The following is a 14,766-nucleotide window of genomic DNA, read 5'->3' on the forward strand; positions in this document are numbered from 1 at the left end:
AGCCAGATTCTGGTCCTTGCTTGTGTGGCTATGGCAATTACAATGTCACAAATGTTACATTACTAATGGTGGGATGACTAATTGAAATAATCTGTTAATCTTTAAATTTGTTAGGGAAGTAGGTTAACATGATTGGTTTTTAAAAAACTCGTAATCCTCATGTGCATGGACATTATCAATTATATTTTTCACACAAGAAATTAATAAAAATAAAACGTAGAATTTAAAATTAAGATTTCTATATGTATTTAAAATATAAGAAAATTAAAAATACAATACAAGCCAATGTGCAAAATCATAAGTGTAATTACTAGGGGGGCAGGCTTTGATTTTGAAATACAAATATTTGATCATGTTATATATGTTTCATCTGGTCTACTGTTAGTGTGGATTGGATCACTGTGAGAGAGATATATATATTCCATCCACTTTTATTGGGAACAAAAATCAGAAGTTGATGATAATCACATCCTGTCCCCATGTTATGACCTTTTTTTTTTTTTTTTGCAAGGGCTTTTAGTCCATCTCAGTTAACCCTTGGTGGAGGACAGTGTACACCCAAAGCATGATTGATGGTCCATTGCAAGAGCGTGCACACACGCACTCCTACAGATACTTTCCAGTCACCAAACTTCTCACAGGGAAAGAGGGAGCATAGAAACTCCACACAGGATGGTTCTGTCGTCAACAACACTGCAAGCCGCATCCGTTTGTGCCTCTTTTTATTTGCAGCAAAAGGTGAAGCCTCTTTTAGATGGTTAGTGTCACTGTCAGCTTAAGAAAACCATAGAAATGAGACAAAAAGAATTGTCGCATGAGCACAATGCACAACCACCGGTTCCATTTCCGACACATAATATACAGAACGACACACCACCTCCTCACTACAAATCCTATTAACGCATTACATACAGTCTTGCCAACAGCTCCCATGTAATTTGTTGGTGTGTGCGTGGCATGGATATAAGCAAGGAATTTAAACTGAATGCTTGTATTTATATTCATGGAAAAATAAATATTGTGGGATATGACAACATGGTAAATATGGAATCATGTTTGACATTTTGTTTGCAAAAAAAAAATACAGTGGAATATTTAAATGTCGTGCGTGCTGTGTGTTTGGAATTGTTTGAGAAATGCTTTAGTTTCATTGATGCATGTGGTCCAGGATGGTGCAGGATACCCCATCATAGCTTCAGAGTTCTACTGTGTCGACCCATTTTCCCCAACAAGGCCTCCATCGAGCTGAACCGGGGTTCAAAGGTGACGCGAAAACACTTTCTTTGTGGATGTCTTCCATGATTTCAGTGCTTCAATTTGAAACTGCATTGCTTTGACAACCACTTTCACTGATAGGATCCTATCAACAGTTGAAAAAGAAATATCCATAAAAGCATCAGGTGCAACCACAGTTCATTTAAATTCCCTAATTCTCTCTACTGTCAAAAAAAACAAGATGACGAAAGATGAAACATGTTTTTAATCAGTTTTTTTGCACGCACTCTCACAACCTCCAATTCTTCCTCTGATACGTTCAAAACACACATCAAGGCCAGTCAGACTCAGAGTTGGTTTATCTGCCTCTTACAGCGACTTGTCAGAGAATACTGGGCTTCCAATCCTTCGCGTGTGTGTGTGCGCGTGTGCGTGTGTGTGTGACAAAGAAGGAAAAAGTGACGGGGAAATCGCTGAGCGAGAAGCGCTTTGCAAAATAGGAAGCCATGTTTGATGTATTGATGTGTGTATGCTGCAGCATTTTTCGAATTAAACTGAAGCCAGAGAGTGGTGTTGCAGTCAAGGGATAAATAGCAGTGGATTCTGGATTATACTGGGGCTGTGACTTGAAGCGTTGTTTGCAAATTTTAGTGATTTAGAGTTGTTTATTATCAAGTTATGTTGTTTATTATCAAGTTATGTCGACTGCTGCCCCCCAGTATGTATACACATACTACATATTGGGGGAGAAATGTTCCTTTGTCATACCCATTTCATGTACCCATCTTAAAAAAAAAAGCAATTTGTTCAACCACAAATTCAAGGTAGCTGTTCTGTTTTTCCCTGTGTGTTACAGGACTCTGCACAGGAAGGTGTCATCACACGAGACATCCATCGAACTTTCCCTGCTCACGACTACTTCAAGGACTCTGATGGAGACGGACAAGATTCATTGTACAAGATCTGCAAGGTAAGACCTGCATTAGGGACAGTGGAGGGACACTCAAGTAGCATGTTCTGCTTTTAAGTGTGCATGTCTCTTTTGCTGTTGTTAATATTAATGCTATTATTAAGTTGTTATTTCCAGTGACTGTAACCAACCCCAGCTGACTTTATCAAACACAAAATCCATTGCACACGTTCAGAAATATGGTAACTTTGATTCATCAGTAAACCTACCATTCACGCCTTTGGATTGTAAAAGCAATGAGTAACCAGAGAAAGCTGAATTATGTAATTAATGGATTCTCTTTGCTCCAAATTAAAATGAAGTGAAATAAGTGCATTTTTGCTCACCATTATACATAACATGTTATTGCACAGGTGTTTTCTATAGAGGCAAGCTAGTCTGGTAGTGATTGCATAGAACTTTTGTCCTCTGTAGCTCTGAATCACGTGGTTGGTCAGTGCTCTGGGAGAACCTGTCAGGAAGGTTTAACATTCAGCCCCAACCAAACTGGGTCAGTGGAAAGCCAGCCTTGATTTGTATGCAAATCCATGTAGATTAGCCACTGATAAGGTTGGCTGGATCTTGAGGCATGAGTCGGTGAGAGTATCCAGGACAAAGTTTGTATTCATCTTCATATCCACTCAGTAAAATGCCATGATTTTTTTTTTTTTTTTTTTTCATTTCCTAACCTTTATTATCTGGGAAGGTCATATGAGCCGGGTGCTTTTTGCACTGATGAAATGTTTCATTCAAAGCTCTGTTCAGTCACTTTTCATGTTCAAATTTACAGCGTTCTGTGGAACTGAAGTTTAGGTGGTCGAGCAGGTTGTCCTCCAGGCTAAAAGAGTTGGGTTTGATCCCCAGCTGCACCTGACAGAAGTGTCTCTGGGCAAGACACTGAACACCGAGTGGTTGCTGGTCGGGGGCAAACACACGCGTGTGAATGAGTGAATATCACTGATGGTAAATGGATTTCACTTATATAGCGCTTTTTCACCACATAAGCAACCCCCAAAGGGTGCGCTTCAGCATGCGGATAGATGGAGATGGGAATCGAACCTGCAACCTTCATCATCAGTGATGATGTAAAGGGGTTTAGAATTGCCAGAGCTAAATTCCTCAAATGTGCTAATTAAATCAACTTGGCGACAGCAGATTTGTGCTGACTGTCTGTGAGGATTCCGAGTCTCCAAAGATGAATAAAGATCATATCTTCTGAAGCCACATGAAAACTCACAGCCACAGTAGGAAGAGTTGTCGGCCTTGTTCAGGAGGACGGCAGCAGACGGGAAAAGGCTATTTTTGTGGCGGGAACTTCTGGTTCTGATGGACCGAAGCCTCCTGTCCTGAGTTTGTGTCCAGGGTGGAAGGGGGTAATTTTCCATGGCCATTTATTTTTCCGACAACATTTTACTTTATTTGTTACACATAAACACAAATATCTATGTCTTGTACTTCATAAATTCTTGGAAATGGTTCAATTCTTCTTTTAAACTCGATGATGATCTTGCGCATTACAGTGCGAGCATCAAAACAGAGGGTGTCAATAGTTACACATACTGAAACTGCAGAAGTTGACAAATTTGAGTGTCACAGTGTTAAGTGGAAAACTCAACTCAAAGAAACCAGCAGAACAATCGAGCTGAGAGAAATCAAGAACTCTATGGAGAACATATCTTTCATTATTCGTAGTAGACATGCCCGTGCATTTCTATGGTGGGGCTGAATATTTGAGGACATTACTTGAAATTGTTTTCTCATTTACTGAATTGAGTATGAATGCACCAGTAGTGCCATTGCCATAAACTCTTGTCGTTAGACTCTTATGAATATGTTCAAATGCAGCTTTAGTGTTGTCAATACGAGCCACAGTGATTGTGTCCTCTACTCTGTACACAATAACGTGCCCAAGCTGGGAAGTTTGTGTTTTCTAACCAAGATACATCTCAGGGTTTTCTCCACTCAACACAAAGACAAAAACGGCTGAAAGCATATGTCTCTATTTTCCATTCAGATTGTTTCTGTGTCTCTTTGCTAACATCTGTGATCAAATGTTCAGTTAGTTCATTCATGTGTTCAATGAATGAACTCTTAATGTTATGCCCAGGCTGCTGTCACCTTTTTTTTTTTTACACCCCATTTCCCTTTCTGTAAGAAGTATAAAAATCTTGTGTACAATTGATAGACATTTCCATTTTACATGTATGGACGGATCATTCTGCCGGCTCTATGGTCAGGAGAAAATAGACAGTCTGTATAAATTGCAATAATCCTCCTCTCTGAGTCTATTATCTGCTCAGGCTAGCAAATTTAGATTTCACCCACCAGGACCTCCCCCATCCATCTGTCTGCATGCATTTCTCCCAGCCGAGTTGGGGACGTGTGAATGCCACACTCCATCAAGCATGTCACTTTGTAGATTACACTCCAGACAGCTCCCTAAGACTTCCCCATTACCTCCACATCAAGCCCCAAATTAGCCGAACAGATCAGTGGTGGAGCTCTGGAAGCCTGCACTCATTTTTCAGACACATTTTCAGTGGGCACGCTTTTAACCCAACGTTACAAGGTCTGACCACTCTTATAGTCGACGTGTCCATCACGGATTGAGCCGGCTGCCAACATATCTGTGAGGATGATTTTGAACCGCAGCGAGCTCAGTAAGTTACATTTTGGCTTGAGCAAAGAAATGAATAAAACACGAGATGAAGACAAGTTGCATCCTGTATTTTCACAAAAATGTATTTAATTTTGCAGTCTTGTCCCTTTAATCCTATTTCTGTCACACTCTGAGATGCTGCAACACAACCTGCTGGACTTTTTGTTCAGTTGTCGCTATGCTGACCTCACGGGCATTTGCATTACAAGCATTACAGTTTTAGACATTTTTACTTCAGTAGAGGAAGTTAAGCTTAATATAGGATGAGGCTTCCTTACTCACAGGTGTTGAAATGACATTGTGTTTGCCATCCAGTGTGAAAGTGTTTAAGGACAAAGTCCTTGCAAAAGACATTGAAAGACAAAAGTGTAGAAGCTGTGTGATATAATCTCTATGTCTTCTCCTGATAAACAAGTGTCTATCCAATGGCTTTTGCCCCTCAGCCCCAAATGGATCTTTGTTTACTTTGTCCAAAGGCATGTCTGTTTGCTCATTAGCATGATTGGTGAGGTGTGTCAGCGAACGACTGATTTGAGACAGCTCTGCTCCTGAATGGTCATCTGAAGGTTATCCTCTCTGAGTAGACACTCCGGATTTTTACGCCGTAGCAAAAAAAAACACCCCTTCTCACAATAACACTGTACGGGACTTATACCTGTATTGTTTACAATTAATACACGTGTCTCAACATAATCAAGACACAATGAGTCACATAGACTTCACTTATATAGTGCTCTTCTACCACAACAACACTTTACATTGTTACTCACATCCACCCACTCTCACACACACACACACAGACACACTCACACACGTCAATTGAGGCGGCTGCTGCCATGCAAGGCTGAGCATCCATCCATTCGGAGCAATTTGGGGTTCAGTGTCTTGCTCAAGGAAACCTTGACACATGGACTCAGGGATGTGCAATCTCACTGGCAACCTCGCAATTGAAAGATAATTCGCTATACCAACTGAGCCACAGGCACCAGTCAAGAGTTTGTTTTTTTTTCTGCTTATGCATCTTTTATATAAAACAGTAATAATATTGGAGTTTGATAATGCTATTTATTTAACTCTGTTTTCATTCCTTGCACATGTCTTTGTCACGGTTTATCTCAATGATTTGTTCTGTTTGGACCATGATTCAATTGAATTGTGACCTCTGCCTCTCTGTGACATGAGTGTGTTTGCCCCACATTGATCTGGGGAAGAGCTATAAATACATTTGACTTCTGAGGAGCTTGAACAACACGAGGTTGAGCGTAATCTTTCTGCGCAGTTGAAGAGTATTTAAAATGACAAATATCCTACATCTTCTGCCTACCTGACTTCTGAGAACATGGGTAGTGAATGTAAAAGTATGCCACAGACATAGCACTAAACAAAAGTCAACCTCAGATTATTAGATTTTTATAATATTCTCTTTAGTCAGTGCTGTGCTTGTCCTTAGGCAGTCTATTCCTGTGGCATTATTCGATTCAGGGACAAAGCTCAGCATACAGAGCACAGAAACCTGATAGATTGGAGAAGTGAGAGCAAGACTGACACTGACAAAGAGAAAACCAAAGACATAGCGACTGTCTCCAGGCAAATTCCTCTCGGGGGGGGGGGGGGGGAGGAAAAAACTAGACTCGGTGCTTGAGCAAAACTGGCACTTGGGAAATGTCAGCTGCACAAACTGATGTTCTGACAGCCTTTACATTATGGTGAAGGGACTAACTGCAGGATCTACAAGGTGCAATCTCCCACAATCCAACAGTGTAGACATCTTGTTCTTCTTTCTAAAATCTATCTCTTTGCTGGGAAGAAAAAAAAACACAAAACATTTCCACACCGTGAGGTCACAATTTCACGGAAAAAAAAATGTATGGCATGAATACAGCTATTGGTAATAATTCCTTTATTTATTTTCGTGTGCTCATCTGCAACCCAGACCAGAAAGAATACAGCTAAAGCTGCTTTGACAAGGGGGCCACCGACATTAAAAAGTATATTGTTACTACATTCTACTCAACAACTCATCACCAGCTTTCTTTCTTTTTTGTTTATCAACACAGCAAAAAAGAAATGCATCACAAAATAGAGATTACCAGATAACTTATATAAAAAAAAAAACCCTAACACTTTCCATAAAAGCGCTCTGAAATTGTATGAACAGGTGCTGCATGTGTCTACCGCACTGGGCTTGCTCTTTTACACCAGAGAAGACCATGAATGCAGCTGCATAGAACTTTAGAATTTCACTTAAGCGACTTGACATCTGAAAATTAGTGCCTTAAAAAGAAAACAAAATGCAGCCTGTTCTGCGTCTCTTCCTGAAGCTGACAGCCCAACGCTATATCCGCTGAATGTCTGTCCAAACTGTCAGTGATAGAATTGTACTTTGATTTATACAGAAACTCTTTTCTGACAATGCAGAAGAGGAGATTGTGTGGATTCGGCTGTGTATACTTTGTATTGCGCACATATTGTTATAGGGGCACGGTGCTTCATCAATGAAATACTTCAATATTTGAATAAAGTGGAAAAGTGCATTCATGTTGTTTGTTTTTGTGTTTTTGTTTTTTGCAACAGATTCATTTAAACAACCACATATATGTCATTGATCAAAAGTGTGTGATAACTAATTAAGTAAACTGATTTCTCTTTTTTTCTTCTTCTTCTATTGCAGGCCTACTCCGTCTACGATGAGGAAATTGGTTATTGTCAGGGTCAATCATTTCTTGCCGCTGTGCTCCTGCTGCATGTAAGTAAGATGGTCACTCATTCATACACGCGTCAATCCAGTGCTTTTAATGATGACGGAAAGCTCTGCAATTATTTATTGGAAAAAAATGTGATGTAATACAGAAATCATCCAAAATCCACTTCTTGGTGTCAGTCTAACAGTGTGCACCACGAGTGTGAGTTTAGAGATGCTCACATGCGTTTCACTCTAGAAGGCTGGATTAACCATTTGGACAACGGGTTACTTTTCTTTGGGGCCTGGGCCTGAAGTCGGCCCCTTGACAAAATTAAAGGCTTCCTCATATCATATAAAAACAAAAACAGAGATTGTGGCTTATTGCTTCCGTACCATCAACAGTGCAAAAAGCAGCTAGAAGGGAGCATGAAAAGTGAGCTTTAAAAAAAAAAAAAGTTAAAATTTAGACTTGAATATCTAACAGTAGTAAGTCATCTTGGAAAAATGAAGGAGTAAGATCAATCAATGCTGACAGTGACAGCCATGTCCATAAACCCCTGTTCCATCAAAGCCATCATCATCATCATGTATCAATGAATGGATTCAGTGATTGAAAACACACTGAGAGGATTGGCTAGTATAGTGGAAAAGAAAATGGGCAAAATATGTTATGATGTCTGCAGAGTGTACGCTGCTTCTGTGTGACAGGACAAAGCTGAGCAAGGAGATACTCAGACATGTGGTGCAGGTGATCAAGTTCTTGGGTGCGAGGAGACACTATTCATAGGAGACAATGAACTGTTGGGCTGGACTGATTGAACTGTTTGACCTATTTGTAAATGGATTACATAAAGAAAAATATGGCAACAAGGGTACAGGTAAAACTAAGCCCCTTTATCTCCAGAAATCCTACTGATCCATTTTACATCATGCGCTCCTGGCTCTTTGAATCCTATGGGTATTAATGGTGTATATGGCTGCTGTAAGGATTTCACCTCTGTTTTTGAACTCCTTGTCTCTGTCCAAATTGCACAGCGCTTCAACACTTTGCTGGAATACAGTGTCAAAAGCAACAACAATTCATAGGTGAAAACCCCGTCGTAGCACCAGATGGATTCGCAGAGAAGACTTCGCACAAACTTAAGGCACTTCTACAGTGCAGTCAGAGATTCATTGGCTGAGTTATCAGACTGAAAAGACCCAAACCGCACAAGAGGCTGCTGTGTTTGTTTCCTCAGTAAACCAAATCAGTGTAAAAGGATACTTGCGCAAGCAACATCTGTTTGTCTTTTAAAGTTGGATTGCAGAATTATATAAATAAACATGACATTTGCAGATAAATTGAACAATGATGACCATGCTGTATTTCCCAATTGAAGGTTTTCTCCTGCAAATCAAAATGCTCCTGTTATTTTGTTTTTTCTTCAGTTCACTTATTATATGTTCTATTATTTTGTACAGTTAACTGCTGAACTGTACCAAGTATCAGTTATTAATGAAATATGCAGACTGATTGAGTATTACTTTGTGGATCCTCCTTATGACATTGGGGGACCCTGAACTGTTTTTGTATTATCAATCTAGGCCTGCATACAAAACATAGAAGATAAAGCTTATAAAGCAATCACGAAGAATGAAGATATATGTGAAGCAAATCGGACCCAGCCAATCGTTCTTTTTCTAAATTAACACAATCCAGGAAACATTCTACGATCTCACACGATTTCATTCAACATCGTCGAGATTTGAGTCAATTTTCTGTTCAAATATACAAATAAGGGGACGCACCAATACCAGTATGGAGTATCAGGGCTGATACTGCACAAGGTACTTGTACTTTAAAAAAGATCCCTGATACCACTCGGTGAGCACTACTTGACATCATGTGTCAGCAACTTCGCCTGTAAGGTACGCAAGAGAGCAGGAGCGCTGTCCGCGGTTTGGAGATGAATTTATATTCGAGAGAACGACATGGACGGACGTCTGTAAACTAAGATCTGACAAAATTTCAAGAGAAGTAGGGAAAGCTAGCTTGTACAACACAAACAGTTTAATCACCAAGGACATTTGGACCAGCAGAGTTAGTTCGATGTAGCTCAATAGTTTAACTGGTGAGCGCATAACTAATTGCTGCGCTATCGGCTCCATGCTAAAGAGTTTCGGGACTCGCACACCGGCGTAGTAGTACGGTAGTAGTACTGATTTACTCATTAACAGCGAGCTGGAGCATGCGTGTGCAACACACAGTGAGGTCTACAGTACGCATAGGGCAGTGCATGTGACTGTGAGCCTGTTGGAGGTGTGTGTAGTGTGGATGCAGAGGCAGTGCGGAGGTGGTCCACGCCAGCGCATTTCGTTTTGAGCATGGAGTATGAATTAGGCTTTATGGCATTTAATAAGTACTCGTATAGGTACTCGGTAATCAGCAAGTAGCTCAAGGTTAGTACTCGTACTTGTACTCGTCCTTTAAAAAAGTGGTGTCATTGCATCTCTGATTCATATCATTAAAATGATATCCTCCTCCAGTGCTTTCAGTAAATGATGTTAATAAACCATTAGATTGTAAATTATTTATGTGCTTTTTTTTTTTCTTTTTCTTTTTTTTTACACAGGAATTGTTAGCTTCCATTGGGCTGTTTGCCTGCATGTTGCATGAAAAGAATGCTTCTTTATTGTTTTCTATTGAGGGATTTATTGAAAGACAGATGGAGGAGAGACAGATGAGTTAACACGTGAAGGCAGCATCCCAAGTGCAGGGCCGAGCAATGGAAGTTTGGTTGAAGTCCAAAAACCAAGGGCAGCAGAGGTTAAAGAGGTGTGAGACTGCGGGGAAGGGAAGAGAAGGGGAAAGGTCAGAAGGAAGTAGTTTCAGGTGGTAGATTCATTACAAAAAGAGCTATGAGTCTTCTGGAAAGATGTGAAGAAGGGGAGAATAGAGCAGGCAGGCGGTTATAAACAAGGAGGCTGTAAAGGGGCAGAGGAGAAGGAGAGATAAAGGGGACAGGAGCAGTAAAAGAAAGAGGTTATACAGGAGGAGCGGGCGGACAGGTTATAGAGGAAGAAGGAGGGAGAGGTTATGGAGGAGATGTCAGGAATATTAATAGGAGTTCAGACTTACCTGCAGGAGCCCATTCAGCCCCAAACACATACTGTCACTCTGATTAAATATCACCTCCCCCTCTGCAAGTGTGTTTGTGTGCTGGAGGAGAAATAAACCCATATACACACAAAAAATACTAAGCTTCCTTTCATACCTCTTATCTACATCCATGCAAACAAGACACACGCACACACACACACACACACACACACACACACACACACACACACATGGAAATACATAAAGTTTGTCTCCTCATGTCCTTCACATATTCACTTCATTTCATACTCGGTCTGTCTGCAGTATAAATGGTGTCATGTCTTTTTAGAGTGTCAAGTTACTAACATTTTAATTCACAAATGTCGATCTGGTCTGTTTGCCTCACAGTCTGGTGCTGCCATGACGGATTAAAAAAATCATTCTTGTTTTCCAGACATGAATAAATTCTACACTGTATTTTGTTGAATGTGAAATAAATAAAAAAAAACATATTTCCAATGTTTATTTTAGGCTATTTGTTTGGTTTTCAGATGCCAGAGGAGCAGGCCTTCTGTGTGTTGGTGAATATCATGTACAAGTATGGCCTCAGAGCTCTCTACAAAAACAACTTTGAAGATCTTCACTGCAAGTTCTACCAGCTGGAGAGGCTGATGCAGGTCGGTGGTGCAGTTCTTTATAATAGTTACATTAATCTACGTTAGCTTGATGAAAGGTGACAAAGAATGAACCAGATCATTTCACTGCTACTCGAAATCAAAGTGGAGAATGTACGATCTCTTTAAGAATACATTGTCCTCAATGTTTATGTACGAGAAGCACAATATATTTTACTGTAATGTAAAAAGCATCAAGATTTGAGTGAGTTAGAAAAGATCAACAGTCGTGTTGATAAAGTGAATTGTTTTCATGACTTGGGTTTGTGTCAGTCACTCAACAATGAATCAGTTTTCCACGTCAGTCACCATAAGTTACAGATTTCTACAGACCAGACATTCTGGACTATAAAACAATTTTGTAGTCGTATGGCTGGTCATGTGTTTTAAAATCAGAAGTGACTTATATATGAACGTGCATATCACCTGGAACCAGTAGATGTCGCTGTATGACAGCTGGAAGCTGCGACAGCATCACAGAAATACCTCCATATTTTACTGACAACAAAAACTCCATAATGCTAAAAAGAGCAGAAATTGAACAAAGAAATATAATTATGCAGCACAAGACTGGTACAGAGCAGCAGAAAGAGAGTTCAGAGTGTCAGAAAAACATGCAAGGGACTGGAGAAAGGCAGATAAGCTGCTGCTTTGAAAACAAAGAAGGTTCATCGTGGGCTAAAAACACAATGGCCAGGGATGGGCGAACAAATTCACAAGTGGGTTCTCTAAAAGTAGCTGCGAGATGAGGCTAAGAAATGGTGCAGTTACATCTGGACATGGAGAAATATGTTATATATGTTTGCAACGTCTACAAGATTTTGAAAAAGACCCATTGTTTTGAGTCTTGTTCTAGATCTGCACATCTGTACAATGCTGTGTCAGAGCATCTTCAAAAGTGCAGCTCTTGTGAGGATTTAATGATCTGTCGTGGTCTTCTTCTGTCGTAAGTGGTCAAAGGAAGCAAAAGTATTCAACTGGCAACTCGGTTAAAGGGCAGTCGAGGCTCATTAATGGGATTAAAGGGATGGTTTTATTGTGAAATTGTGAATTACCGTATCTGCTTCTAACACCTTGCTGAGAGATACGTTTGCACACTTTTAAAAGTGCAGTGGAGTTCATGCATTGACAGGTCAAGCCTGTTTTGGCAGAATAAGTGTACAAAGACGATATTAAGCAGGTTGTCATAATGATTTGGCTTGTGCCTAATGTGGATTTCTGTCATGGTGGCTTCACAAACAGTTTCAATTATTACATTGCCCATGAGCCTTGGGCAATTTTTCCAGAGAGAAGAAGCCAGTCGGAGGCATATTGAACAATAAACTGCCCCATATGGTGTGTTTATGCAAGCAGGAAGTTGGGGGGAAAAAAATCCCTCTTTCAATTGAACATTGAAATAAACAGAGTTCACTTATATAGCATGTTTCTACTGATTTAACAGCCCCCAAAGCACTTTATAATGTTGGTCCCATTCACACACCTTCACACGTTTGGGGTTCAACATCTTGCTTGAAGACACTCCAGCATATCGGGGATCGAACCAGCAACCTTCCGATTGAGAGACGATAGACAAGTAGTTGTTGGGGTTGATCAAATTTACGTCTGAACTCACTTAAGGTTCAGATTTTAGGGGTCCAGAACAAAGTGTTTGCACTGTATGCTTGATGAATTTTTGCACCAGTTCATCTCGGCCGTCTCACCTGAATGTCGCCTCAATGTAATTGCATAAATGTATAACTCTACTTTTCAAACCTATGGACCAGATGTTGTGTTTTCACTATTATTTAAGTTCATGCACATCAAATCCACACATTCATGAGACTCCTGCATGTCAAAAAAAACAAAAAAAAAACCCAATAGCCTAATAGTAACAAAAACAATCTATTTCATATGCACTTCGACAACTTTGTTTCTCCAGCCTGTGGTTTGTCGGTCGTCGTTCATTCTGGACACGTTTTCTCTGACACCTTGGACGGTAGCTGAAGATTAATCCCACCACTTAGTGGCAGAAATTGAAATGATTCACCCTCGGGGTGGGGGAAGTACGATTACAGCTCAAAATTAAAAACGTTATCAAGTTACTTTGTCCACTTCATAAGTTTAGATGCCATGGAATTCATTTCAGGCCTGCTGGTGCTGTGCAGACGACTCTCAAGGACCTGTAATTTACACATGATTTGATTTTAGAACGCTTTTACTTTTCTCATAACAGACAAACCCACAAGCTGTATAGTGCCACCCTGAATCAATGCATGCTTTGAATACACTTATAAAGGTTTTTAAATATTCAAGACGGACAAGGAAGTCCACATGGTTTTGTAGAGAGTATTACCAAAAATGTGGTTGCCCTGACATTTTTGCTATGGCTTTTTCTTCTACTTTGTTTTTGGTCAACAATGACAATCTGATGTATGAAATTAATATGATAAACATGCAGTGTCTCAATAGCCGTGGGGTAAAGTCCACAATCATCCGTATTGTTTATCTTAAATACATATGCAGTATATTTAGGTACAATTAGTTGACATTAGGCAAAAAAAGAAATTTCTAATGAAAACAAAAAAGTCACACGTTGAAGGTAGTATATGCCTAGGTGGTTTTCCCATCATGCCTTATTTGCTTACAATAAATCACATGAAAGGAGTAGAATTGATTAGAATTTTAAAAAGCTATATTTATTTTGTTGAAATTCACAGCTTTAGAATTGAATGTCATGTAAATTTCAAGTCTGGTGAACAACCATATTTCTAACAGGTATGGCGATTGCTGGCCTATATATATAATTATTATTATTATAGCAATGAGAACTGTATTTTACATCCATCAGAGTACATATTATCTATATGCGACCACCGAGCTGTGGTACTACTCGGTTATATATAATAGACTGCAGCACTCTACTAGAAATATATTGCCTTGTAGCTTGTTACAGATTTGCATATTTATTTTTAACAAAGCCTCTTTTCATGTTTATCCACTCACTGGAGGTTTAACAATTTGCATGATGTATAAACAGCATCTGTGATTATTAGGATGTACTTCTAAATGGTTCTGTGTCATTTATAACTTCATTTTGCTGGGATGTTTTTTTTTGGGGGGGAGAGATATTATTTCATTTACTCAGCTTGATTTTGGGATATAAATATAAAATGTAAATGACATTAAGGCAAGATTACACACACACCCACACACAGTTCCTACGTGCCGTTTTTCTCCAACGTTTCTCCTCACTTGCGTCCGTCTTCTTGTCCCGCTGCCACAGGAACAACTTCCAGACCTGTGGTCCCACTTCCAGGAGCTGAACTTGGAGGCGCACATGTATGCCTCCCAGTGGTTCCTCACACTCTTCACTGCCAAGTTCCCCCTCTGCATGGTCTTCCACATCACAGACCTGCTGCTCTGCGAGGTAAATTCGGCACACTGAATCTAACTGAAGGGACTGAAAAAGGTATTCATTCAGTACGACGTGGATGAACCATCTGAACAAAAAAGCGAGAGAGGAGATTG

General features: G+C 39.9%; 1 protein-coding gene across 3 annotated transcripts in view; it reads left to right on the forward strand.

The window, feature by feature from the left end:
- rabgap1l (RAB GTPase activating protein 1-like) overlaps positions 1–14,766 on the forward strand; it is a 100,404-nt gene that overhangs the window by 59,691 nt on the left and 25,947 nt on the right. For all 3 annotated transcript variants that reach the window (XM_080506631.1, XM_080506633.1, XM_080506632.1), the window contains exons 14-17: positions 2,072–2,185; positions 7,495–7,569; positions 11,137–11,262; positions 14,522–14,665. In XM_080506631.1, coding sequence (XP_080362757.1) covers positions 2,072–2,185; positions 7,495–7,569; positions 11,137–11,262; positions 14,522–14,665 — 459 coding nt within the window. The remainder of the gene's footprint in view (positions 1–2,071; positions 2,186–7,494; positions 7,570–11,136; positions 11,263–14,521; positions 14,666–14,766) is intronic.

This window comes from Blennius ocellaris (genome assembly GCF_963422515.1).
Source record: "Blennius ocellaris genome assembly, chromosome: 12".
NCBI lineage: Eukaryota > Metazoa > Chordata > Actinopteri > Blenniiformes > Blenniidae > Blennius > Blennius ocellaris.